Source organism: Rhododendron vialii, chromosome 10a (assembly GCF_030253575.1).
Source record: "Rhododendron vialii isolate Sample 1 chromosome 10a, ASM3025357v1".
Taxonomy (NCBI): Eukaryota; Viridiplantae; Streptophyta; class Magnoliopsida; order Ericales; family Ericaceae; genus Rhododendron; species Rhododendron vialii.
The window spans coordinates 1,537,694-1,562,200 of NC_080566.1; the positions used below are offsets into that span (position 1 = coordinate 1,537,694).

At 37.7% G+C, this 24,507-nt stretch overlaps 4 protein-coding genes across 8 annotated transcripts; 1 reads left to right on the plus strand and 3 right to left on the minus strand.

Moving 5' to 3' along the window:
* Positions 1-471: 471 nt before the first annotated feature.
* Positions 472-2,053, minus strand: LOC131303823 (stress enhanced protein 2, chloroplastic-like). Its single transcript, XM_058330852.1, has 2 exons — positions 1,672-2,053; positions 472-1,073 (listed from the first exon to the last, which is right to left on the minus strand). Exons 1-2 carry the CDS (start codon positions 1,987-1,989, stop codon positions 804-806), a joined length of 588 nt encoding a protein of 195 aa, XP_058186835.1. The 5' UTR covers positions 1,990-2,053; the 3' UTR covers positions 472-803.
* Positions 2,054-4,097: 2,044 nt separating this feature from the next.
* On the minus strand, positions 4,098-5,422 carry LOC131303984 (protein MIZU-KUSSEI 1-like). Its single transcript, XM_058331069.1, has 2 exons — positions 4,769-5,422; positions 4,098-4,406 (listed from the first exon to the last, which is right to left on the minus strand). Exons 1-2 carry the CDS (start codon positions 5,261-5,263, stop codon positions 4,203-4,205), a joined length of 699 nt encoding a protein of 232 aa, XP_058187052.1. The 5' UTR covers positions 5,264-5,422; the 3' UTR covers positions 4,098-4,202.
* Positions 5,423-7,351: 1,929 nt separating this feature from the next.
* Positions 7,352-10,933, plus strand: LOC131304363 (uncharacterized). Its single transcript, XM_058331588.1, has 2 exons — positions 7,352-7,764; positions 10,414-10,933. The coding sequence occupies exons 1-2, from the start codon at positions 7,531-7,533 to the stop codon at positions 10,618-10,620; spliced, it is 441 nt and encodes a 146-aa protein (XP_058187571.1). The 5' UTR covers positions 7,352-7,530; the 3' UTR covers positions 10,621-10,933.
* Positions 10,934-13,950: 3,017 nt separating this feature from the next.
* Positions 13,951-19,732, minus strand: LOC131303664 (E3 ubiquitin-protein ligase RGLG2). Of its 5 annotated transcripts, XM_058330635.1 has the most exons (13): positions 19,412-19,732; positions 18,502-18,721; positions 17,727-18,048; positions 16,800-16,884; positions 16,581-16,721; positions 16,363-16,476; positions 16,171-16,268; positions 15,651-15,730; positions 15,433-15,538; positions 15,222-15,349; positions 14,892-15,138; positions 14,670-14,726; positions 13,951-14,522 (listed from the first exon to the last, which is right to left on the minus strand). In XM_058330635.1, exons 2-13 carry the CDS (start codon positions 18,567-18,569, stop codon positions 14,442-14,444), a joined length of 1,527 nt encoding a protein of 508 aa, XP_058186618.1. In that variant the 5' UTR covers positions 18,570-18,721; positions 19,412-19,732; the 3' UTR covers positions 13,951-14,441. The 5 variants fall into 5 exon arrangements, with proteins under 5 accessions (XP_058186618.1, XP_058186620.1, XP_058186617.1 ...); XM_058330637.1 differs by lacking the exon at positions 18,502-18,721; XM_058330634.1 differs by having other exon boundaries at positions 18,502-19,414.
* Between the last annotated feature and the right edge of the window lie 4,775 nt (positions 19,733-24,507).

Here is a 24,507-nt window from a genome sequence, read left to right on the forward strand (position 1 = left end):
TATTAAGGACATCTATTTGTATATTCTCTCTCACAAAAGATGGTAAGACCTATGAACTCTGGCGCCTACTGTGAACTTGTAAGAGATGATGTGAAAAATATATGAAAGAGTGGATGCATTCCCAAATTGCCTTTTCTGGAGGTCTCTGGGTTAGGCTCTCTCTGACAGTGCGATGGAATGAAAGTGAGGATGCATTAGCAAATTGCGTTGTGGTTTCCCCTATCCCAACTAGCACCTATCCGGCAATGGCCAGATCCTCATGCAAAATAGACCATTTTAGATATCTGCTCCTTTGTCGTTCTAAGATACCAGATGGTGTCTGAAGCTTCCTCCGACTAATCTTTATATCTCCCGTCCTAAATACATGTAGGGTTCGTGGATCTGTGTGTTTGACCGACCGAATATGAACCTCAGCTACTATTAGACATATAAAGAGACCACATATTTGTTGAAACATCTTGCAAACAAAAATAAACAATATCACAAAGGATGTCATGCCATTAGTCAACTCACTATTAATTCATTGGGAGTTTACAGCTTATGAATTTTGTATTTTTTCCCACTATCAATTCTGTCAAACAAACGATCCCATAAGCTAATTTGCAAACCCCAAAAGCCACCGAAGCCCTCAAATAGCATGAAGGAAAAATAGAGATTTAAGTATGCAAGCCTTATCCACCACTGAAACCCCATTCAAAGCCTATCTGCACATAGTCTTGACAAGGTAACAAACTGGTAAATCTGCTTTCCGTATAAACCGCTCCACTCAAACTAAATACACAATTTCTGTCCTGATCATGCTTTTACATATCATCAGACCAATCGCTTGGTTCACCCTCGTAGAACAAGCCATCGACGATTTGATCGATCAGCGAGTCGATGAACGTGTTACAACTTAGGGTGAAAATTTTACCCACTCTGTTCCGAGCGGAGGAAAAGTAAGCGAAAATGGCAGCACAAGTCACGGCTGCCAGACACACCCCTAATGCTTCGGCAATCCTTTCCACGTCCATCTTCCTGAATAAGGAGTTCCCCGTCACTTCCTCCGTCGTCACTGTAGCCGCAAACACCATCTGCACAGAATAGCTGATTTAAAGTGACTTCGTTTGTTCTAACTCGCTAAACAAAATTAAGAGATCTGAAACACACTATCCATGGAGTAACTCTATGACGAAAAACTAACCAAGAAATCTTTAAACATCAACAATATGCAGCATCATATAATTTGTTAGATTTCTTAAAGCTTCCAACCTAAAACCAATTGAAAATGAGTGGAGTAGCCTCTAGAATACGCTAACCAAGCAAACGACGTGGGATAAAGTCTAATATTCCCCTCACGGGCCCGGATGCATGTGGGGGGTACGAAATGAGGAGGCGAGGAGATTTGACTCGGGCAAGGGAGATTCGATCACGTGAGGTGAGGCCACCCAAAATATAAGCTCGATACCATGTTCAATTTGGGTCCCAACCTAAATTCAATTGCCAATAGGCGAAATAACCTGTAAAATACATAGACCGAGCTTGGGTGGCATCAGCGATACGGGTAAAGTCTAACATACTAATTAATATACAAGATCCATGCACAATAACTAGGTTGAAATATCTTCGATTTATTCTAGGAGTATAAGTTTATCGCATAACAAACGGGGATCGGAAATTCGGAAACATTACCATAGCAAGACGACCAGAGATGGTCTCGAAATCCTGACTCTTCTTCGAGCTCTCAATATAATCCGACAACGTCGCGAAAAACGACGTCACTGCACCACCGTTATCGTCATCGCCGCCGTCCTTCCTCGACTTGATCACTCCGACTCGATCGGTTGATCCGTACGACCTGAGGGTGCACAGGCGCGGCTGCAAAACTATCTTCACGTTATCCGTTACCGGCGACATGTCAGAACCTCTTGTCACTTTCTGAACCTGAACCGGAGTCGCCGGTTTGGTCGACTTCAGCTCGCAGAATACTAGCCGAGACGCCGTGGCCATGAGAGAGAGAGAGAGTGTGAGAATCTGTGGAGGATTCAAAGTGGAAGAAGGAATCTGTTACGAAAGTGTAGAAAAGTTTTGAGACTTGGGAGATTTGCTTTGGGACGCCATTGCGTGGGGACCTTGTGTTGACGTGGCACTATCACAGGTCGTTAACGTGGCTTTCGTAGGGGAGGTCACCGATTAGTTTGTTTCCGGAAAAAAAAAATATATGATTTTGTCACTTTTTTTTTTTTTTGTGTTAATGTCACTCCCTTGTGAGTGTATTTTTACACCAAAAATATATTTGCAGAGGGGTGACGTTAACAAAAAAGAGAATGACAAAATCAACAGTCAAAACAAAATTGGGTTTGTGCAACTATTTTTTTTTTGGAAGATTCTCTCAAATGGGAGGAGTCATCTCAAAAAGCATTAGGCTTGTCTACGTTTGGACTGCACACTTGCACATGTGCGATTGGAGTGTTCGCAACCGTCGGATAGTATTTTTAACGGTAAAGATTAAAAAAAATTCTTCGAAAAAGTTTTTTGAAATCTCGACCGTTGAATGCAAAGATGAACGGTTGTATCTGCATAGGCTCTCTGTAGTGGGACTGCAGAGATGTTGGGTCCTCTCAAAAATTCCTCAATTGCTTAGTTCCGTCCCTATAAATTCAAAAAAAAAACTTACCGATATCTGTTAGAGCTGATTTTTTCATAAAAAATTATTTTAAAATTTATGGCTATTTTTCTATAATTTTTTTAGGACACAGAGTGGGCCCCACACGCGTGTGTTGAACATGTGCGGTGAAAGTGAAACTATGCAGTAAACTGTAGCACGACGCTTTAGAGTAATGAGTGAGGAGGGATGGATAAATAAATGAGAGTAATAATTGAAAAGAAAATTTATTGATGACTGTGCACAGAGATAAAGGATTGGGCTCTCTAGACCCAAGGCAAACATAGCCGTCTCTCAAATTTTATGGTCAAATGAATTGCCAAATTCTTCTATCTGAATTTGGCATCAACTAATTTGCTTCAAAATTGACATCAGGAGTCAAATACAAAACAAAAATGATACTCATACAACAATTCAAACACAACAATTTACACAACTTCTCACATGCATGTGGGCTTCACACACACTACTATGTATGGGTCTCACATATATGTGGGAAGTTGTATAAATTATTGTGTTTGGATTGTTGTGTGAATAGTATCTTTGAATACAAAATTGACTATTTGAAGTGCAATAAAATATTGACTTTTTGAGTTCGTTTAGATTGTTCGTACCATTTTGGCAAAAAAAAAAAAAAAAGTTTCTTTAGATTATGGAAGCAAATTTGACATTATCATTGGAGTGTAAGAATGTTAGGTGTCAAACTTAAATGTGTCAAATTGTCACATTAACTTTCCTAATTTGTTGAAATCTTCAAATTTGAAGAAAAGGTCGGAGATGCTATGCGCATGCCCCATTCCTCACGGGCGTGGAATTTTCGGAAGGTAATTACGGAAGGTGATTAAGGTGGTGCCCCATAGATTTGAGTTTATCGATTTGGTCCTTGATCTTTTCTTGTCGTTTCAATTTACTAGTAGTCTCTTTCATCAATTTACTAGTGGTCTCTTTCATCTTGGTTTGAGCCAAAGACACATGCATGCTCTTGAAGCCGGAAGGAGTAAAGTATTAAGCACTTTGAAAGATTCATAATTAGAATTCAAGATCCAGAATCAAACTCCTAGCTAGACTCTGTTGAACAGCCACTTAGCTTGGGGGTGTCTATACACGCACATTTGATCTCTTCTTTGTTTCTTTTGGACTTGAGTTGTTGCAAAAAAATCAGAAATTTGAAAACTTGGTCATGTGAGTTGCACAAGATATGTTCTCTTTCATTTGGAGAAAAAACTTATTTATGGAGGGTTTCGTAAACAAGTTTTACGGAACTCTTACCCGGAAAAGTTTATTTAAAATTCAAACCATTGAAAACACATACTTTTAGATAGTTCAGATTTACCCCCGCAGTAAACAGCTTATTCACCGCTCCGCCATGAATAAGTCTCTCTCTATTTGGTTTGAAAAGTTGACAGAGAATAACAAGTACTCCGAAAACGAAAATGAAAGAGCAATGCTTCAATTGAGGAAATAAACATCACCTATATATATCTGCAGACACTATTCAGCTGTACATGTAAGTCATGACCACGTACAATAATGAATCCAGTCACAAATACTCAATATATCATACCCTTACAAAGAAAATGCTCAATTCAGGTCCATTGTTTCCATCGGGGCTTAACATGTAAAAGGTCTCCGAGTCCTTTGATCCCACCATTCGTTCAAAGTGGGCTCGGATGTACGCCAATTCGCCGTCCGGTCCATTCACGTCAGATTTTCCCGGCAAGACTCCAGCACCCATTGATATCGCTTTAAGAAGCTCCATAACCTGCAAGTACATGGGGACGAAGACGGGATTTATATTTAACGGTGACAAAATCTTACGTACCTTAAATTTTAGAAACATAGTGTTCAAAAATATTGTTGCTTGATTGATTTTTTGAAAAGTTGAAAATTTCAAACCAACGTTGAATTAATTTAGATATAATTGCTATAGTCTTGCAAAAAAGTTGCACACCATGTATCATCATACTATATAATTTAAATAATTTTCCTCTGCGCTCTTCTTTTTCGGTTGTAGCGATTTGATATTTTCTCTCTGTGATAATGCAATTTTCTTTTGCCAATCGAAAATAATAATTTTCCTCTCCACAAAAATGGCGTCGTATGAAATTAATATTTCTGCCTTGCCTGTAAATCCTCTTCTGAAGCCTCCCTTTTGACCCCATACCCATTCTTCTTCCCATTACAATACATAGCCCACATAGGCTCCTCTAAAAGCTTCATCTTCTCCTTTTCCGGCCTTTTATCGCATTCGAGGGCAATTCTGACCAATCCCAAACTCATTTCCTTCTGCAACACGTTCATTTGCATGGCCAGCTCCACCACCATGGTTGGAAGGGTCCTAGGATTTTCCTGTATGGACAAACTTACCCTTCCCTTGCGATATCCAAACAATGTGCCCGTAACGCGGTTGCCAGAACCGCTGCTTCGGTGACCTTCCGGTAACACTCCGCTTGGGAGCGATGAAAACTTGCAGGCGGGGGTATTAATGATGGGGAATGACCGCAGAACGGATCGAAGAGCTCGGAATACTTTGATGGGTTTTTGTTTCTTCTTGTTGGATGGTTGGACAAGGGAAGATGGGTGGTTTGGTGATTGTGGAGGAAGTTTTGGTTCTCCCATCACTGGATTTTTGCAGAATCACAGCGATGGGAGATTGCAGGAGGAGAGAGGGGGAAGGCTTGGTTATCGCGTAAACGCTGGTTTGAGGTTTGGTGCTGCAATTGTGATTGTGAAGACTATAATTTTGAGGGTTTTTTTGTTAGGTCTAAAAATGGACCCTGGAATTGAGGAATTAAGTTTTACAGTTTGGGTCATGGTCACGATAAGCGTGTATTTGGAACTTATAAAATAAAGAAATTGATAATATTCTTTTCATTTTACTTGATTTCCAATTTGGGAAGATGTAGGAATTCAAGATGGTTGATTGAGAATTACTTTGTTCGGGCTTGGTTAATTCATTGAATACTGGCCAAACACAAAACAATAATGGTTTATGATACAAATCTACACACATCTACGTTTGAAAAACGCTTGATGCACGTAGATTTTATAATTGTACGGCGAGATTTCCATGCACCAAATCGCCTCAAACACATGTGTCTGAATGTTTGTATTTCTTGCAAAACTTCTCAACAAAATAAGCCTCAAAGTTTGATAAATACCGATACTGTCCATTAGTCACTTTCCTTCAAAGGGTTCCTTTTTTCAAGCATGGTTCAGTCCTACCAATTTTGGGACCTAAATCCTCAAATCTCTCGACACCAAGAATCTTTTATGTGTCAAGATCGATTAGAGATTCGGCTAAGATTGGGATGGGACAGGAGCTGGGGTTTGAAGCCCTTGATCGATTTGGTTTTCACCATCTAATAATACAAAAATAAGTTCAAATTTTTGGAAACTTGATAATTTAATAAATTCAGTTTCAACACTTCTAATTCTTTTTTCTTGAAATAGAGTTAAATTGTGTCGTAAGTAAATTGTGGCATATACTCAAAAGTCGAAATGAATGACCGTTGTATGACTCGATATACTAATATATAAAATGGGTAAAACCCAAATTCATTTGGATCAAGGTGGAAGTTAGGAATTGGATTTTGAATAGCCAAAGCTAGTGTATCCAAGAAAAAAGTGCTTTTAAAATACAATAATTTCATACACGAGCATTGGGATAATTATCTCATTTCCAAATAAGAGGAGGTCGTATCATATTTTGAAAGAAACTCTTATATAGCAGCAATAAAAAGATCAAATTAAAAGTCTGCTGCACAACTTTTATGTGCATAGGTCATGCACATATCCATGTGTGGGGTCCTTTCCGGATCTCACAAGAACAATCCGAGCCATTCATTAAATTTAAAATATATTTTTTTAATCTTGAAATCTAAATGAAAAGTTTAAAGATTGCATCAAGTATTTAAAGTTATTCGATTGAACTGATTTTATTCGGACATGCTAAAAATAGTAGTTTAAATTTAATGAACGACTAGGATTATTTTTTTGGACCCCGAAATTAGCCCCACGCATACAAAAAATCTGTGCCCATAGTCGAACTGGAAAAAGATTTCTCAATAACTTAGGAGTCATATTGGATTCTGAAATATACTAGGCCCCGTTCCGCAACGCAAAATAAAAACTTATTTTTTAAGAATGCAATTTCAAGTTAAAAAATGATAAGTTTATTAAAATCTAAAACATGCAATATGGATCTTGTTTGAAAGATCTCAATGAGATCTTTAATATGGTGCAAAAAAATTAAAAAATTATTTTTCATTTGCATTATTTTTTAGTTTGAAAATATGAAATAAGTACTTATTTTTTACGAAGGTGTTCCGGAACGGGCTCTAAGGTGCTCTAAGGTAGGTCTAACTTTATTATTGATTTCTTTTTTAAAAAAATCGTCTTTTCCTTTAGTTTATAACTTTTTCAATAATTATTTAGATTCCCTCTGGAAATAGAAATTCCAAAAAAAAATTCTATGTGCGAAAGTAATGAAATTTTCTAGAAGATAAAAACGTGGTCCCATCAAATCCAGCCTCACAAATCATTTTTCTCATAATAACTTTGGACTATTATTTATAATTATAGGGGGCGTATGGTAATTTCGAAAACGTTAGGCGCCCCCATCTCGATTGGACCATTACCGACTGGGAGGGGCAGCCCCAAAAACTTCCCAACCCGTTGCAACAAAAGGAAGCATCCAAGTCCGTTGCCGTCAAGTGACTCAAGTCTATTCTCACCCTTTTCGCTCTCTCTCTCTCTCTCTCTCTAGATTTGTACTTGCTCCTCCACCTACCATTCATGATTCATGATTCATCTCTCTCTCTCTCTCTCTCTCTCTCTCTCTCTCTCTCTCTCCATCTTGTCTAGGCTAGGAGCAGTACTTCATAATGTTTGATTTGGGGGACGAGCTCATAGTCGGTAGCCAAAGAATACCATGGCTAATATGGATCCAACTCCTCGTAATGCTCCTCCTCATAATTCTCCTCTATTACTTCACCGTCTCCGCTCTAGGCTTAGATCCTTCCACCTCCGCCACCGCCGCTGCAGCTTCTACTTCCACTGTCCTCCTCGCCTCCGGTAGCGCTGCCGCCGCCAGTACAAGCCGAGTACACAATATCAAGGTGCGTAATCAGTTGCCAACTTATTTTTTCTTTTCTATAATGTCCGGCCAACTTACGTGCACAGGGAACATTTCTGGTTTTAGTCTAGTTGGGGCCCAATTAAAGCGAGAGAACTGCTCCTATGAATTGACTTTAAAAGATTTGGTCGTACCTGAGAGTTTCGAATCCTGAAATCTTAAGGGGAGCAAACCCCTCTATTTTTAGCTTATGAGAAGGATTAAAGCAACCTTATTCTGAATTTTTTTTTGCGCAACTGGTTATCTTGAATTGAATGTAGTTTTATCTCAAAATCAAAGTTATAATTTTGAATTTGCTAAATTGGAAAGATAGAAACTCGTTGAGGGAGAAGAATGAGAATGCTAGGGGAGTTGTGGGACAGTGGTAGGCTGGTAGCAATGTTGTGAATGAATTTGTGGCTGGTGCTAGCTTTTGAATTTTTTCTCTTTTTGGTTTTGCATAGTTAGAACAAATAGTATCTATCAGTTGGCACAAGTGTTTTGTACTCAGAAAGTTTACTAAGATAGTTGCCATGAAAATGAGTTCTACTGTCTACATTCAAAATCGGTGTAATGTGAACTTTACCCTATCCTGGCTATCCATGAACTATTTCTGGGTTGTTAGTGGACAAAGATTCTTGTGTTGTATTGTTGGTCAGATTTACATATTTTGATGCTCTATTTCATAAGTTTCCCTTTGGTGAAGTATTCGGTCTTTTTTGGTGTTACACTACTTTGAAGTGTGAATCACTCCAAATTGATTCCAAACGACTCCAAATTGTTTTAGTTGGGGGGACCCTTTGCTTGAGTAAAGATAAAGGTTGGTATCCCTTGTTGCCTTGTTGGCTAGGCAAACAATTCCTTATATTCAGACCACAAGATAATTCCTCCGTGACAAATTAGGACAAATTAGATTGATATTGGTTTGAGACGCAAAAGGACACAGTTATTCGACCAAGGGAAGAAATTCAACGGTCTGCATATGTCTTTAAGAGTGTATCAACTCATGTCCTGATTAAACCATGAGAGATTTTTTTGCACACGGAAGACTTGTGGACTTCCAAATGGGGTACCTGATGACAATTTCCCCCTGACGACCTCATTAAACCACGAGGTAGGGAAAATCGGATCGGCAATTAATGGCTCTTCAGGATGGTGCTGTGGTTTAGGGGGACGAAATTCAATTGACTTCGTATCTCGTTTGAAATTCTCTGTTTCAGGATGGTGCTGTGGTTTAGGGGGAAGAAATTCAATCGACTTTGTATCTCGTTTGAAATTCTCTGTTTTCCTTCTGGTCTTGTATTATTGTCAATCTTTCCAGAGTTTTGGCAACTGGGTCAAATCTCCGTTTAGCCAACACTAAAATACCCAATTAATTTAACTGTTATAGATGAACCTAAGGTTCGATGTTTTTCTTTAGTGTTAGACCGGCCGGCTATGCAAAATATGTGAAGAAACCAATAACACCAAGATTGTTCAACATTTTTCTGCTCATCTGATTAGTGCTATAGATGTTTTCACCTATTGATTTCACGAAGATGAGTTACCGTTTTTTTGGCTGATCAGCCAGTTATCATGAGAACTACATATTCATGAATCTCTTTTGTCCTTTACAAGTTTTGATAGTTTGGATAGTCATTAAAATCGATGAAGTGAGAGTATTTTGGTAACATTCCTCTCATCCGGTTTTCCTTCTCTCACTACATATTTTTACTGTAAATTGTTAGGTGATCCATCCTCATATAACCAGTACCTCATGCAACATAGAAGTCCTACTCGAATATGGCACTACAATTTTTGGCTAGAGAAGTTATAAGAATATGTTAACCATAAAGTATACAGCCCTCAAAGCAATCTTTCTGCCTGTCCAAGCCATTACCCATTAGAGAAAGAAAAACATAACAAAACAAAAGAAAAAGTGGCATGGATGGTCTCAAACAGTGGCATGTCACGGTTGCACTATTATATATCCACATTATCCTCTACCAACCAATCTAATCTTGTCAAGTCTGTATTTGTTCTGTTGTGATCATCTTCAATTGTTAAAACAAATAATTGGAAAAAGGGTGAGAGAACCTCTTGCTGGGACTCAGCAGAGTCATGTTTATTGTTTCTAGCATTACCCCTGGATGTAGAACAGTAGAACTATATAATCTTTACGAGGACAATTCAGGCACAATAGGAAGAAGCCCCTTCTGTCCCCTTCTTGGTATTGATTACTCAAGGCTGGACATTTTCCTTCTTCATCCTCAGAATAATATGCATCTGCCTAAGATGTTTTCAATCCCATTTGATACCACATTATGTCGAGTTGCACAATTTCCTAACCTTATTTTAACCCTGGACAAAGCTATCTCGTTTTATGCTACAGTTGGATAGAGGATTTGATAGGGTCAAGGAAATGAAAAGGGAAATGGAAGTACTGTGGGTGTGCTTTTATTTTCTCGTGACAAGTCCAAGTTCGAGCATGGCCTAAGTAGAATTTCTTTCCCTGTATCTATGACGTTATGAAACTGAAGATGTAATCTACTCTCTCATTCTAATATAGTTCATTCAAGTAGGTTTTTGAAGAAGAATATTTTGGTTACAGAATTCTGGTTAGAGGAGGATTTTGTGATTTAATCTTACAGTTCTGCTGCTACTATACTTGTAGGTGGGTGAGGGCAACAGTATTAAGGACAATATCGGAACAAGCACAAGAAGAAAAAGAATAAGAAGAGAAGACATCCAAGAGAGGGAAGGCAGCTCTTACCACCCTTGCCATTATTTTGGTCTCGCTAAACAAGCTTTTCTCAAGTGCTTGGGTTTAGATCCCACCTCTAAAGATTCTTCCAACTCACGTCACAGAAAAGAAGAATGATGCATTCAGCTCTCTCACTCATTAGTTTGATGTATACATACATAATATCTAGTTCTGCTTATGGATTAGCAGCACTTATTCTGTAGTTGGGGAGTGGTGCTTTTCACATCTGTTAATCAACTTTCAGCTCGAAAAAGTTACTCCAAGCGCCTAAATATTGCTCTAGATAGAGTTGTATATCGTAGGAATGTCTTTCATTTATGATTTTTTGGATAATAATAATAGGACCTATGTGTATGGAAGGGAATGTCATACTAACTCTAAGTTATGTGAGTTCCCCTGGTATTTACTGTATTTTGGATTTTTCTCAAAACAGTCCCTTCGTGTAATCCTGAAAGACAACAATATGTTCTCGTATTGTTGCCCTGACTCTCCTAACTTGTCGAAGATCCTCATCTTGCGCTTCTTAGTCGTTAATTTCTGCCAAGTTCGATACCCATTGTGATTAATGGGCCTGCCCCCCTTTTTATTCTTGGCTGTCACTGTGAAAGAGGACTATTCCTGCTAGGATCGAAACACACACGCACACGATTCACGAGTATAAACTGTAAAAAAATCGACACAGCAATATACGTGGTTCTCCAAAGCCGGGTACATCCACGGGAGCGACAGAGCAGTCTTTTTATTGATGATCACGATACATAGGGTTTTATAATAGAGCAATAGTTATACCTCCTCCATTCCTACCCTAATCTCGGTACCTCTCATAATATGAGCCACAAGCTCTAACAATTCCTTATAAGGTGGTGCCGTCGATTTCAATTTGAAGCTGAATTTGTTTTGCAGGAAGATGTTAACACCGGTCTCTTGCATGAAATACTGCATCTGAGTATGATGAAAACCACAGCTCTCTCGGAACCACAAATGGGCTAACCACCAGAAACCTTAGAAGAGTCATGAAATGTGTTCACGGTTATGTTACGATTTCATGTGTCTAATGGTCCGGTGGTTTGTCTTGTTGGGTCATGTGTCTAATTTAAAGTTGCAATTATTTACTCGAATTTTCGCATGCAAGGAAACTTAATGGTGCTAATATCTTCTCGTGGTCATTGACAGCTTTGCCCCATTTGCCTTTGTGATCCGAAGGACATGGCGTTTGGACCTTGTGGACATCAGGTAGATCGGTACTCTATTTGCTTAACTTCAATACCAGGAATGTCATAGTTTGATAGGAGTAGTAAGAAACTTAATACCATTCCCCTTATTTTGCCCATTTTACTAGCAGTTTTTTCTTTGTCTAAACTTTTGGACAGACGTGTTGCGATTGTGGACAAAAAATTTGATGTATGCCCAATTTGTCGATCTCCAATCGAACTCAAACTAAAGCTCTACCGAGCAGCTTTCAAAATCCTCGTACATGGGTTGATAAGACGGAACATTTGTGGTTATTTTGAATCTGTGTTGGAGAAAAGAGGGAGTTGTCGTGCTCTGTTCATGCGTGCACTAAAATTATTCCTCCTCTGTTATCTTGGTAATTGGCCGGCTATGTTCCTGTTTTGATATCTTTGTTTTTTGGTTCTTTCTTTGTTACAATGGTAAGTACTAAGTAGTAGCATTTGATAGATAATCATTTACATTTGTACTATGATGAGAAAAAAAGAGAGGAAAGAAATGGTCGAGAATTCACCTTCACATTTTATAGCTATTTTCGGTGTGATGTAGGTTTCGGTTGATGCAAAGTTTGTTCATTTTTTTGGATCGACCCTTATGAAAAAGAATTGCACAACGATTTGTAGCCTGTCGAACGAAATCTGTGTTTTACTACTAGAGACAAGGAAAGGCATTTTTCTTCTCCCTGTGGGCTGTGTGGTTCCCCCGTAGCACAGTCCAGCATTATTTGAAACGTGTGAAACGGGAACACGCTTTTTTCTTTAAACTGTGGCACAAACTTTGCGATCATGGCCGCGAACAATTACTACTTGGCCGCAAACTTTTGCAAGGATATACCGTTTGGACTAATGCCAACTCACATGTGAACACGATATCTGAAAAGTGTGAAATAGAACCACATGTACTTAAATTGCGACTGCAAACTTTTGCAGCATCTCGAGGAGTAATGCGAACTCGCATTTCTGCTGCGACTTTTATAACGCAATCCCAAGTGCAGGATGTCGCGAAGTAATAAACTCAGAAAATACGAGGTCGATCCACAGGGAAAAGGAATAATTAGAGCACAAGCAGAATATTTAAGTGAAATAACGCAATTAATTTAGAGAGTGTTGGAAATTGTTTGTTTGAAAACTTAGAGTTGATTTCCGAAAACAGTATTTGGAAAACACTACGGCATCGAGGATCCACACACAACAATCCTACGGTATTTGCTAACGATTCTTTTTAACTCAATCAAGATTCATATTTCATACAAAAAGAAGATCTTAATCAGAAGATAGAAACAATTATTCTCGTAATAATAAACCCAAAAATATAGATTCATAGAATTGGCTGATTCAAAACATAACAAAACTAGTTATTTGTTCGTAGGGAATCCAAAAGCATTACTCGCACCCGAAGTTAACGAGAAATCAATAAATTATACATAACAATAACTTTACTAGAAACTTGAATCAAACGAAGAAAATATAAATCTCACATCAAAACCATAAAGAGTCGTTTTTCAAACACCATAGTATTGTTGCGGTTTCTCCCCCAGCCATAGCTAGGGTTTTTATCCTTCCATGGAGGAAACCAGAAACTCTCAGATTGAAAAAGAGGCAAAAAGATAGGTTTCCAACTATATGTGATAGCAAATAAATCAAACCGAACCAAATCAAACCTTATGTTCCAATTACTTAGGGTCGACTGTCAGCTACCTAATGCACAATCCTTCTCTTTTATCCGGGCTTGGGACCAACTAAGAAATAAAGATAAGGCTGTAAAGCACAAACCAAGTGGAGTTTCCTAAACCTAGCAAATAACCTAAATAATTGTTGGATATTCCGATTAAAATAGCGGGCCAAATTTCTGGGTGCTGGAGAAGTCCAAATATGACTCTTAACATGTGGGATTGAGTTCTGGGTCACCATATATTGGGTCAAACCCTTCTTTAGCACTTCTCTGTTACACTTTAACCTCTTTGAAAATCATCTTAATCGCTATATTTTCCTGTAAAGATAAAATTTAATCAATTACTAACAATTAAGCATAAATTAGGAGAATTATCATAATCTACGCACAATATTACCCAATAAGAATGGAGTAAATATACACTTTTGACCGTTCATCAATTTCTGAAACAAGACGTATGCGTAGATTGAGTGCTGGGCCTCCATATATTGGGTCAAACCCTTCTTTCCTCTCTTTTTTTTCTCAACATCATACAAATGAAAACGATTTTCAATCAAATAAGTACTTACCATTGTAACAGAGAAACAACCAAAAAATCAACACACACACACACACACACACAAAAATGAGATCAAACCGGGCACATATCCGGCCAACTACCAAGCCAAACACGTCAGCAGATTACACAAACTGTATTTACTTTGAATCCCTACCCAAAAAAAGAAACAAAAAATCTTGGCCTAAACAAATCATTTCATCATGTAACTTGAACAATTAGAGAGCTACCCAATGCATCAGGCTTTCCATGTAACCAACATTCGTAGTTCCTTTTTAGCTTTCGGGTTGTCGAATACTTGGACCAACATTCTAAAGATAACCGAGGAGGAACAATTTTAGCGCATGCATGAACAGAACATGACAACTCCCTCTTTTCTCCAATACAGATTCAAAAAAAAACCACAATGTTTCGTCTTATCAACCCATGTACGAGGATTCTGGGCGTGAACAGAAATTGCAAAGGCAACCATGAAAGCTGCTTAGTAGAGCTTTATTCTGGTTTGGATTGGAGATCGACAAATGGGGCATACATGAAGATCTTGTCCACAGTCGCAACACGTCTGTCCAAAAGTTTAAAAAAAGAAAATACTGTAAGTAAAATGGGCAAAATAAGGGGAATGGTATAAAGTTTCTTAATACTCCTATCAAACTACGATATTCCATATATTGAACTTAGCAAATAGAGTAAATCAGTAAAAGCGATCTACCTGATGTCCACAACCAAAAGCCATGTCCTTCGGATTAGTAAGACAAATGGGGCAAACCTGTCCATGACCACGAGAAAATATTAGCACCATTAACAAGCATGTTCGTTAACAAAAGAAGAGCGGCACATAAATGAAAATAGAACATCATCAAAGCATTCAAGGCAACATTCTATTCAGACAGCATTTTAACCAAACTTCAAAATATGCATATAGGGTATGTACCTGGTTATCAAAAGTAGAACTTGTGACAGGTGGAGCTGTACCAACAGGACTGTCCAGGCCGTAAGAGTAAGGGGAGCTCGGCGGGAAACTCGGGGAGCTTGGCGGGAAACTGGGCGAGCTCCGCTGGAAACTGGGCGAGCTCTGCGGGAAACTAGGTGCTCGCGAAGGTTTTGAACTGCTAGAAGAAGCAGCACCATACACGGGTGGAGGGAGGGGAACCCTCTCAGGAGCATTTCCTTTCCGGCCACTGACAGGGGCAAAGAGAAGAAATGAGATCGTAAGTAAACTCGAAGTAATGAAGCCTAAAAATTAGGGGAAACTGTAAATTACCCTAATATGTTGAGCTCTATTGTTGCCTTGTACTGAGAAGGAATTTCCATCAAAGCTGCAAGAGCAAATTCTGTTTCTTTTCGGGAATGGGACACGTTCTTTGACATAATTTCTGTAAAATTGACAAACTGAAGGGGGACAAAAAAACCTTTAGCTCACAAAGCATTTCCAGCAATAAGCAGCACAAATCATAAATGCAAACACCGCTTACTTGGAAATTATCAAAGGCCCTAGCAGGGATATTGTCATCAAATTCTTTCATCATGTCCCACGGGCCATCCCCAACCCCAACCAGTATGATAGACAAGGGGAACTTGCTGTCAAAAGACATGATCAAATTCAACATAGAATCTAAAAGAAAGAATTAAAGAAGTTTCAAAAAGGACTGGTTCTGCCTGTCATAGGAGAAAAAAAGTGACAGCCAATCACCTCGCTTGCACAATCGCTTCAACAGTTCTCCTCTCCTGTGGACTCAACTGACCGCCCTCAGTATCAACGCTTCTAGTAACCTGCATAAACAGACATCCGAGTGATGTAACACGTGACAATATGAATCAAAATAAGAAATAAAACCAACATACAATCTCAGTATAATGAGTTTTGTCCTAAGATCTCAGACTGTGTACTACACCCGCTCCCTAAGAAAATAAGGGCTCTAACTATATCTATCGAAATCTGGACCATCCTTCCCCTTGATAGTAGCTACTAGACACACCAAACTAACTTTTTCATTTTCACGTCCATGTTTCAACAACAATAAGTGATTTAGCCCAACTCCTTCCCCTCCACCATTGTACTGGCCACTAAACCACTCAAACTCCTCATTGATAAATCAAGTCTCTATTTGTCATCATCTTTAAGTTCACTTTTTATCGGTCATATGACCGTGACCCTTTCGATATCTAACGGAGTGAAAAGCTTAATCTAACATTCAACCATTAATAAGTACCTGACCATCTGCAATTATTACTAACACATGGTATTGCCCACCACTCTGTTCTACAATTGTCATGGCCATTTCAATAACAGGGGCAAAAGATGTCGGTCCTGCAGCAAATAGAATGGCTTAAGCTATAAGAAACATATACTCTGAGCTTCAAGCATTAAAGCAGGAAATGGCAATAACCCTGTAAAATTCAACCTGCTAGACGTAGATGAGGAACAATCTCCCTGTAGCGGCTCAACACTTCCTCAAAGCCATTACAAAATCTCTCATCTGGATAAAAACTAAAAACTTCTTGGTCGTGTGTCGATGCTGTCAAAATGAAAAAACGTATGAGTAGAAATAAAACTACTCCCAATGTAAAGAAACCAATCCAAAACAAAAAATAAAATAAAATTCAATCTCAAATAAAGTACCATCTCCAAATCCATAGCAAGGAATCAAGTTATCCTCATCAAATGTTGCTAAACTTTTGCCAATAATAGATATGGCTCGTTCATAGGGATTTAAACTATCTCCAATATGATGCAAACTTCTTCTGTTGTATGATTTTGCACCTGCATAACAAGTCAAGTTTAGCATGTTTCTGTAACTCTCAACATCGTAAACATTCTCCAAAGGCATAAAGGCTAAACCTGTCCACTCATTGCTCTTGGTGAAGTCAATACCAACAATGAGATTAGAAGACTCAAGGCCAGCACGCGCAAGAGCCTCGGTCACCTGCAAAGTATGAAACTGGCTTAACTAAGAACCTATTGTATTAAATGAAGTAGATACTATTGTTACCAGTAGTCAGATCATCATAGGTAAGAAATTCACAAAGTTCACTCAAGAGTGTATATACATCCTTAAATGGAAAGTAAAGAACTAACTAGAGACAAGATTACTTATAGAGAGAAGAAAACTAAAAACCCAATACTTAATTAACAAATATCCGAGAAAGGGTGTGCTAGTTATAGGTATATCTGGCCCCACTGACTACCAGCCAAACCAAACTGTTATCAAATAAACAGTGTAACAGCAGGTTTTGCGGCAGGCTAGAAATTTAAAATCATGCTCGGTAGCTATTATAGAAAGTTACAAACTCGGAACAAACACATAATCATGAGTGGTGAGAGTGCCTTAAACTCAAACTAAAAGAAACAAGGGCAAAGAAACTCACTGCTAAAACTATTATGCCTATGAACACAGAAGCCAAACTTAAAATGGATTAGGTCGATGGCCCGTGGAGTGATGAAACTTGATATTTGAATTTTTCATAATCTCACGCAAAGAAGTAAACTTTTTCTCCATTATAAGGCCTGACCTCTTAGAATGCAACACTCTAAGAATTCAAGGCATATCCCAATGAATTTTGGATGGAATTCTCACTTTTGCCCATCCACGTGCAGTAAAAAGTTGTATAAATAACTGTACAAAATCCAACTGCTCAGGTAAGCCACCAAACTTAACCATATTCACAATCGGTTCTTTCTAAATGTAGTCAACATCTCCACGTTGAAAGGATTTTTGAGACATACATACAGGTACATGTCTTTCTTACTTATCAAAGATGATCTTACCTCCTCCAAGGAGCGGTAATTATCAGCAATCCTCGAGTACCGCCTATCTAGCTTCCTATGCGGTTGTTGGGTCCGACCCCCATGGGTTTGAGGAGGCGGATAATACTGTTGAGGTGGTGGATACGCTGGATAAGCTGTTTGGGGAGGGGGATCGTAACTTGTGCTTTCTTGCGGATACGGTGGTTGAGGATTTACGTAATCATCCCAAGCAGACGAAGTACCCCGAGAAGCTGCAGACTGCCCCTCCCTCGAATATTTTCCCCCCATCAACCCAATACTCTGAACAGACTTCAATTTTTCAGCAGCAAACCTGGCTTCTCTCCTTTAGAAAAGAATACACCACGTCAACCCGAAGTCAATCACAAATAAAGACAATGATGATGATAATTAATTCTAACTTATCCAAGAAAATTTACCCCAATCTTCCCTAACCACAATTTAAATCTATGTCATCAACGACCAAAGTCAATCACTAACAAAGACCATAAGGCCAATAAATAACTACAACTTAGCCAAAGAATTTATCCAAACCCCACTCTTAAATCCATGTCATAAATACTTAACAGACATATAGAATAAACATGCAACGAAACTTGGCAAACTCTTAGGGCTAGGCCGCAAGAGTGAAATATCTCATGAATTCCCAAGTCCCCACGTAAGCTGGCTTAGACTGGACCAGAGAGGAGAGAACAGTTGAGGTGCGCGTAAGCTGGCTTAGACACCGTGACTTTCAAACTAAAAACAAAAAGAATAAACATGCAACTTCTTGGCTAACCTGGATTCTCTCCAATATATTGCAGACCCCAAGCCAACCAAAAGGACCAAAATCACTCCCCAAAACATAAGAATTGCAACGACTATCTCACCTTCACTAATCCCAGCAAATTTACCCAAAACAAGCCCTGAAACAATCTGCAACCTCAAAATCTACGTTTCAAAAACTTAGCCTGTATATGGCTCCAAAACCCCGTCCTCGGTTCGGATTGTAGGCAAAACTAAAAATGCATACGATTCAAGACCTTAAATACGTAAAATATAACAGATTCAAACCCTGGAGAAAACGGTCAGAGAAGACTTTTCAAAAGATCGCCGACTTACAAGAAGCCTTATCAACCAAGACTTCCAAATCTTAGAAGCAAGTCGGTGCCAAATGGTTGAAGAAGATATCAACACACACGCCACACACTTGTTTATACATATATATACAGAAACGTGAAAAAATTCAATGACTTGACACGTGAGGGAAAAAAAAAAAAGCTCGACAGTTCCAGTCAAAAACGTTTCTTAAATACTAATTTTCGTGCTATCTTCCTAACCGCAATTATATCCCTGGATTTAGAATAATCGCCAAATTTAGCAAAAACAAATACCCAAATCAAAAACCCTTCTTATCCAAAAAAAAAAAACCCTTCTTTTCCAATTTTCAAAACCCTTCTTCCAATTTTCGAAAACCCATTTCCAATTTCCGAGGAAAAATGTCGAAATAAAAAACCCTAGTTCCAATTTTCATCAAAAAGTGCAGAAATTTAAAGAACCCTTCTTCCAAACCCTAATAAGCTCCTCCCAAAATGCCGAAATAAAACAAAGAAAAACCAACTTCCAAATTTCATTTCATCACATAAGTACGTCACAAGTAGAAGCGTTACTGAGATTGAATCTATCCAGGAAGGAGAAGTAGGGAGTACCTGTATGGTGGGAAAAGATCCTCTGCATCTTTTTTTCAAGTATTCCTCTTGCTTCTGGTTCACACCTAATTACTTTTGCAGAAATTTTCAATGGCGGATTCGAATCGGTATTGTTTATTAGTCAAAGGCTTTCAAGAAAGTGGCCTATATTTTTTGTGGGGTTCCTTTTCGAATTCTTAATCCGCTAATGGTGTGTTTGGTGGTGGTGGAATTGGATAAAAGTTCGGTTGGCACATGCGTAGTTTCCGGATTAAATGATTTTTTTTGGAGTATTATTATTATTATTTTTTTTTTTTTTTCTGTTTTTGAATGATTGTCAATCGAGGGGCCTTCTGTCAATCGAGGGGCCTTCTTTTATTAGTGAGAGAAGCGATTGGATTTGAAATGAATAGATGGCATTTACAACCGTTGTGATTCCGACACGGGTCAGGAGTCACTCCCCGGTTTTGAGGATAACTTAGATGCGCGTCCGGAACCATTTGATACACAACAACACGTATATCAGACAGCTCCGACGTTTTCTAAAATTGTGCTTTTAAAAACTGTGATTCTTTAAAGATTTATATATGGTACTTTTCGAAGATCAGAGGTATTCGAGCCAGCTTGCATGTCTTTCAAGTCCAGTCAAAAGCAGAACATCAAGAAATTTCTTTCTTACAGCTTTGATCGCAAAGGATTGGATGGAGAGCAAACCCACCAATGAACTAGGCTAACCCTTTGGGCTTTTATGGTAATTTGAAATGTTAGATTTTGTTGTTTTTAAAAGCGCACACTCCAATTACTATGACAAATTTGTTACTATATTTTTACTTTAATTGTTTTAATTTTTAATTTTATCATGTTTTAGAGAATGAAATAATCAAACAAATTGACATCTTCCTTTATTACGTGTTAAATTTAACATGAGAGATGAAGTGTTTGATGAAACCTAAGCAATTAACATCTTGATTGAAGTTCGTTCAAAATTCGTCCACATTGCATTATTGCATTTCACGTCACATTTAACATACTTTGTTGAAGACAATGTCCTTTTTATTCTTTCTTTTTTTTTTTTCTTTTTTAAGAATATTTTGAGGTTGTCCTTGGTTGGCTTAAGTTAATAGTTTCCACAATTTTTTATAGGTGTAATTACACTTCTTATCACATTACATATGAATCCATACACAATTTCATTGGATGTAAAACAATTCTCACTTGGAAGGAAGATATTACGAGGACAAAAAAGTAACTGCAAGTATAAACAAAAATGTGAAAATTTCCCGACTCTTGACTTAATGATAGATTTTTATGTTTTTATAGATATTTTCTATATAGATTTGGAAATTAGGTTTTGTTTACGGTGTCAAAAGATTGACTTTGGCTTTTACTCAAGAAAAACAGATTTTTGGCTAAATTACTTTTACGGCTTGTTTGTTTGGGTTTCACTTTTCGATAAATAAAGAAGTGGGGCTTTTTCAAGTGAAGTTTTATTTACTTTTCCACCAGTGGTGCTGATTGGAGATATATAAATATTCAGATTTTACGATGAAGGAAACTATTGTATTTAGCATAATTACTTTTTTAAAAGTCCAAATACAAGTTTAAAAAAAAATATTTTGAATGGCTCAAGAATTGAGGGAAAAAGGAAAAAGAATCTTATGATTGTTTTGAAAGGGACGAAGAAAATGAAAGGAAGTTGTCCGTTTGATTGTAAACATGTTTCTTTTTCTCTATCTTTTTCATAATTGTCAAAAGTAGGAAGGTAGAATATTTGATTTTTGCCAACAAAACATCATGCACTTCCTTGCAAAATACATTGATTGCTTCTTTATTCTATTCTTTTTATTTCCTTCCAAGCAAAAAACACATACATTTTGAAAATGGATAAGAGGCGACGCGGAGTAATTTTTATACAGTATCGTAAGAAGGCTTGATATCGATGTAATTGTAATCCGTTCTATGTTCGGTTGAGGACAAAGTAACAATAAACCGGCAGCTTAGATATTAATCGGTACTCGTGATCGGTTCCATTTCTAAGTATCGCCGAGACGACTCAAACTCATGTCCTCCTAATCTCCAAACCACATGAAAAAAGAGTTTTGTTCACTTTTTTAAAAAAAGCTAGCTAGTAGGATAAATCAGGACGCAAAAGGGTTTGTGCTATATTATTGTTGCTACTTTTAAAAGTAGTCTAAAGCAATAATTAACTTAGATCACACTCCATCAATTGCACCCAACTCATATATACAGTTGATCAAATACTACTAGTTTGGAACCATTATTTTAGAAATTACTCAACATGTATTTCGAATACTCCACTATTTAAAACACGTTATGTGCTTCGGTGTGCAATTAAAATCAAATGTCTAAGGCAACCAAAATGTCCCCTTAATTGGCGCGCGATCATTTTGATTTTTGACACTTTGTCTACCTTTTTTGTTTATTCTTATATATACATTTAGTCTTCTTGAAAATATGAAAATGACTATATTTATCGCATTTGTTGCTTCTATGTTGATCTTTGTTGAGTTAATATATAATTTATTTTAACGTATATTGATAGAAATTTACAAACTAACCTAATGTTAATCTTGTCTTAAGAAAATAATGTTAATCCAGCTCATTACCATAATAATTAACATCATATAAAAATTTGTTATTTATATGCAATGTTACTGTTTACAACTTTTTAATCTAAAAGTCTTTAAAAGGCTGGTTCCAAAAAGTGGAGTTGAAAGTAGCCTGTGCTAAATGCATAACTCCTTGTTAGTACTTTTTTTTTAATTGTGCCTAAATAACGAGTGATTATTCAGTGCTCTTGGAGCACCGTCATCCAAAGACCATTCACTGACACACATTCTCGTGGAGTTCAAATACTTAATCTCGAGCCCGGCCCTTGTAAATCTGTGATAGTAGAAGCCCTTGAAGCATCACATGATAATCACATAGAGCTTGTTCGTTTTGGTATTTGGATTTTGGGTAATGAGTGAAGAGAGATAGAGAGTAACGAAAGTAATGATTGAGAGAAAAAAATTTAAAAACTGTGTTATGAAAGAGAATTCAAAATACCAAAACGAATAAGCTCGTGGTGCTCCAAGTGCAAGTAATAATTTTTCCTTAACCTAGTTAGCTTATTAATTTTATAGCTTGGGCACAAATCTTTTATAGGTGTAAACTTTTCTGATGGAACTGAAGCTACAAAGTAGACTTCGCACGTGAAAGATGCACATGGGGAGATTCGTTGAAGTACATAACATGTACTGTACTCATTTCCACCGAAATTGAAGGAAAAAAAAAAAAAAAAACCATGACTCCGTGGTTTCAAGCGGTTAGATCTTTCCCATCTCGAAAACTCTTGTGCCTCTATGCCGAGGGATTTTTCAACCATTAAATTGTTTAATTTTTTTATGTTTTAAGTTTAAAGACTGAAAAAATCTCTTAACGTAGAAGCAGAGGTCCGGCACAAAAAATCTTCCTTCTTCGAAAGCGTAGCTAGAGGTGCAAGTTTATGGAAGAGTTTATTTATACAGAAAGTCTAGGTTCTTGACCGAAGGGATCCCCACTGGAACGGCGTGCCGGGCCCACTCGATTTTTTGTTTTTAAAATTTTTGGACTGCTTAGATCAGTTGTCCGGTAGCAGGAGTGGGCCCGGCGCGCCGTCGAAATCCCTTCGGCCGGAACTGTAGCACCGCTCTTTTTTATAACTCTTTTTTACTGTATAACTGGACTCACTGCTAACTAGTGCCAAGGGCAAGTGCATGTAGCAGGCTAGGTCAGAAGAACCAAATTAGCTATTTTAGCTAGGAAACTCACAGAACATATCATCCACGAGTTAGCCACTCCATTTGGGTAGGTAAACTAACTTGAGCTCCAGTTGCTAGTTTTTTTTTTTTGGTAACTAGCAACTATTCACAAGCAATCTTTATTTATTAGTAGTTCTTATGGGGCTCACAAACAATTCATTTAGGAAAGAGAAAGCAAGAAAGAAAGAAAAACGAAGAAAGAATACTTTAAATGAATGATAGGTAAAGTAAATAGAAGTGTTGGAGTGTTGAACGATACATGACTAGCTATAAACGAAAAAAAATGTGCACCGTTCCTTAGTTTTTTTTACCTAGTTGGTACTCTGAAATAGAGGAAGAATCCTATGACTCCATTCGTTTGAAGATTTTGGATTCTAATCATTATCCTATTTTTTTTAATCATTATTCTCATTTTTTTTTCTATATCTCTTCAATCATTATTCTATTTCTCTCTACACTCATTATCTACAAATCCAAATCCAAAATCCCAAAACGATCGAACGGGGTCATAATTTTGAAATGAACCCGACCTGTAGTCTAGTTTTCCCTGAGGCTACCCTTAGCTATTTGGCTCGGGCATTGTCTGATTCGAGAAATAATGCACACATCGTACCCAAACTTAGATGGATTGAAGCCACAAAACGTTGATTAGCAAATACAGTAGCATACAAGAAGGAGAAGAAGAAATATATCTTAGCGCATGGACCATTGGACCCCAATGAGCAAGCTAGCTTTAGGATTTGACTCTTTAGAGTCTCTGTGACTTGTTATACTCTTTTTTTTGGAAAAATAGAAGGATATGATGTTGCGTAACAAATATACTAGAAAAAAGAAAAAGAAAAGGAATTGATTGAGTGTGAAAAGAAACATTGGACTTTTAACCAAATACTACCAAGTTCAAGTCCTACATTTTCCAAAAAATTAAACAAATGCTACGTTGCGAATATTGCTCATCGATGATAGGCTAAAACAAATCGCGACTATTACTTGATTTTATCATAAGGTAAGATTTTCGTAGGTGTAAGAAGCTCATTACCGAAGCCAAAATCACCTCGTTGAAGAATTCAAACTCAAGACCTCGAGGGATTTTAGTACTGGCGAACCAATCCCTATTAGGATCGGTAAAATGTTAGTATCAACAACGATTCATTTCCAATGAAAAGGTCGACGTAACATAAATACAAATACAAAAAACACCATAAAAAGCCGAAAAAGTCCTGATCAAAAAATAAATAAACAAATAGTAAAAGCCGAAAAGGTCCACACCTACTTCGGCCTATGGGCCTTTGTCGCTTTCTTCTTGTGGCTAAACAG

Coding starts and splice junctions, on each gene's coding strand:
- LOC131303823 (XM_058330852.1), bottom strand. CDS start 1,989: ATGGCCACGGCGTCTCGGCTAGTATTCTGCGAGCTGAAGTCGACCAAA. Junction 1,074..1,671: donor TCTCTGGTCGTCTTGCTATG/GTAATGTTTCCG, acceptor TATTCTGTGCAG/ATGGTGTTTGCGGCTACAGT.
- LOC131303984 (XM_058331069.1), bottom strand. CDS start 5,263: ATGGGAGAACCAAAACTTCCTCCACAATCACCAAACCACCCATCTTCC. Junction 4,407..4,768: donor CTTCAGAAGAGGATTTACAG/GCAAGGCAGAAA, acceptor ATGTACTTGCAG/GTTATGGAGCTTCTTAAAGC.
- LOC131304363 (XM_058331588.1), top strand. CDS start 7,531: ATGTTTGATTTGGGGGACGAGCTCATAGTCGGTAGCCAAAGAATACCA. Junction 7,765..10,413: donor GCCGAGTACACAATATCAAG/GTGCGTAATCAG, acceptor CTATACTTGTAG/GTGGGTGAGGGCAACAGTAT.
- LOC131303664 (XM_058330635.1), bottom strand. CDS start 18,569: ATGTTTTGGGGAGTGATTTTGGTCCTTTTGGTTGGCTTGGGGTCTGCA. Junction 16,885..17,726: donor ATTACCGCTCCTTGGAGGAG/GTAAGATCATCT, acceptor CATACTTTGCAG/GTGACCGAGGCTCTTGCGCG. Junction 16,722..16,799: donor CAAGAGCAATGAGTGGACAG/GTTTAGCCTTTA, acceptor CTTGTTATGCAG/GTGCAAAATCATACAACAGA.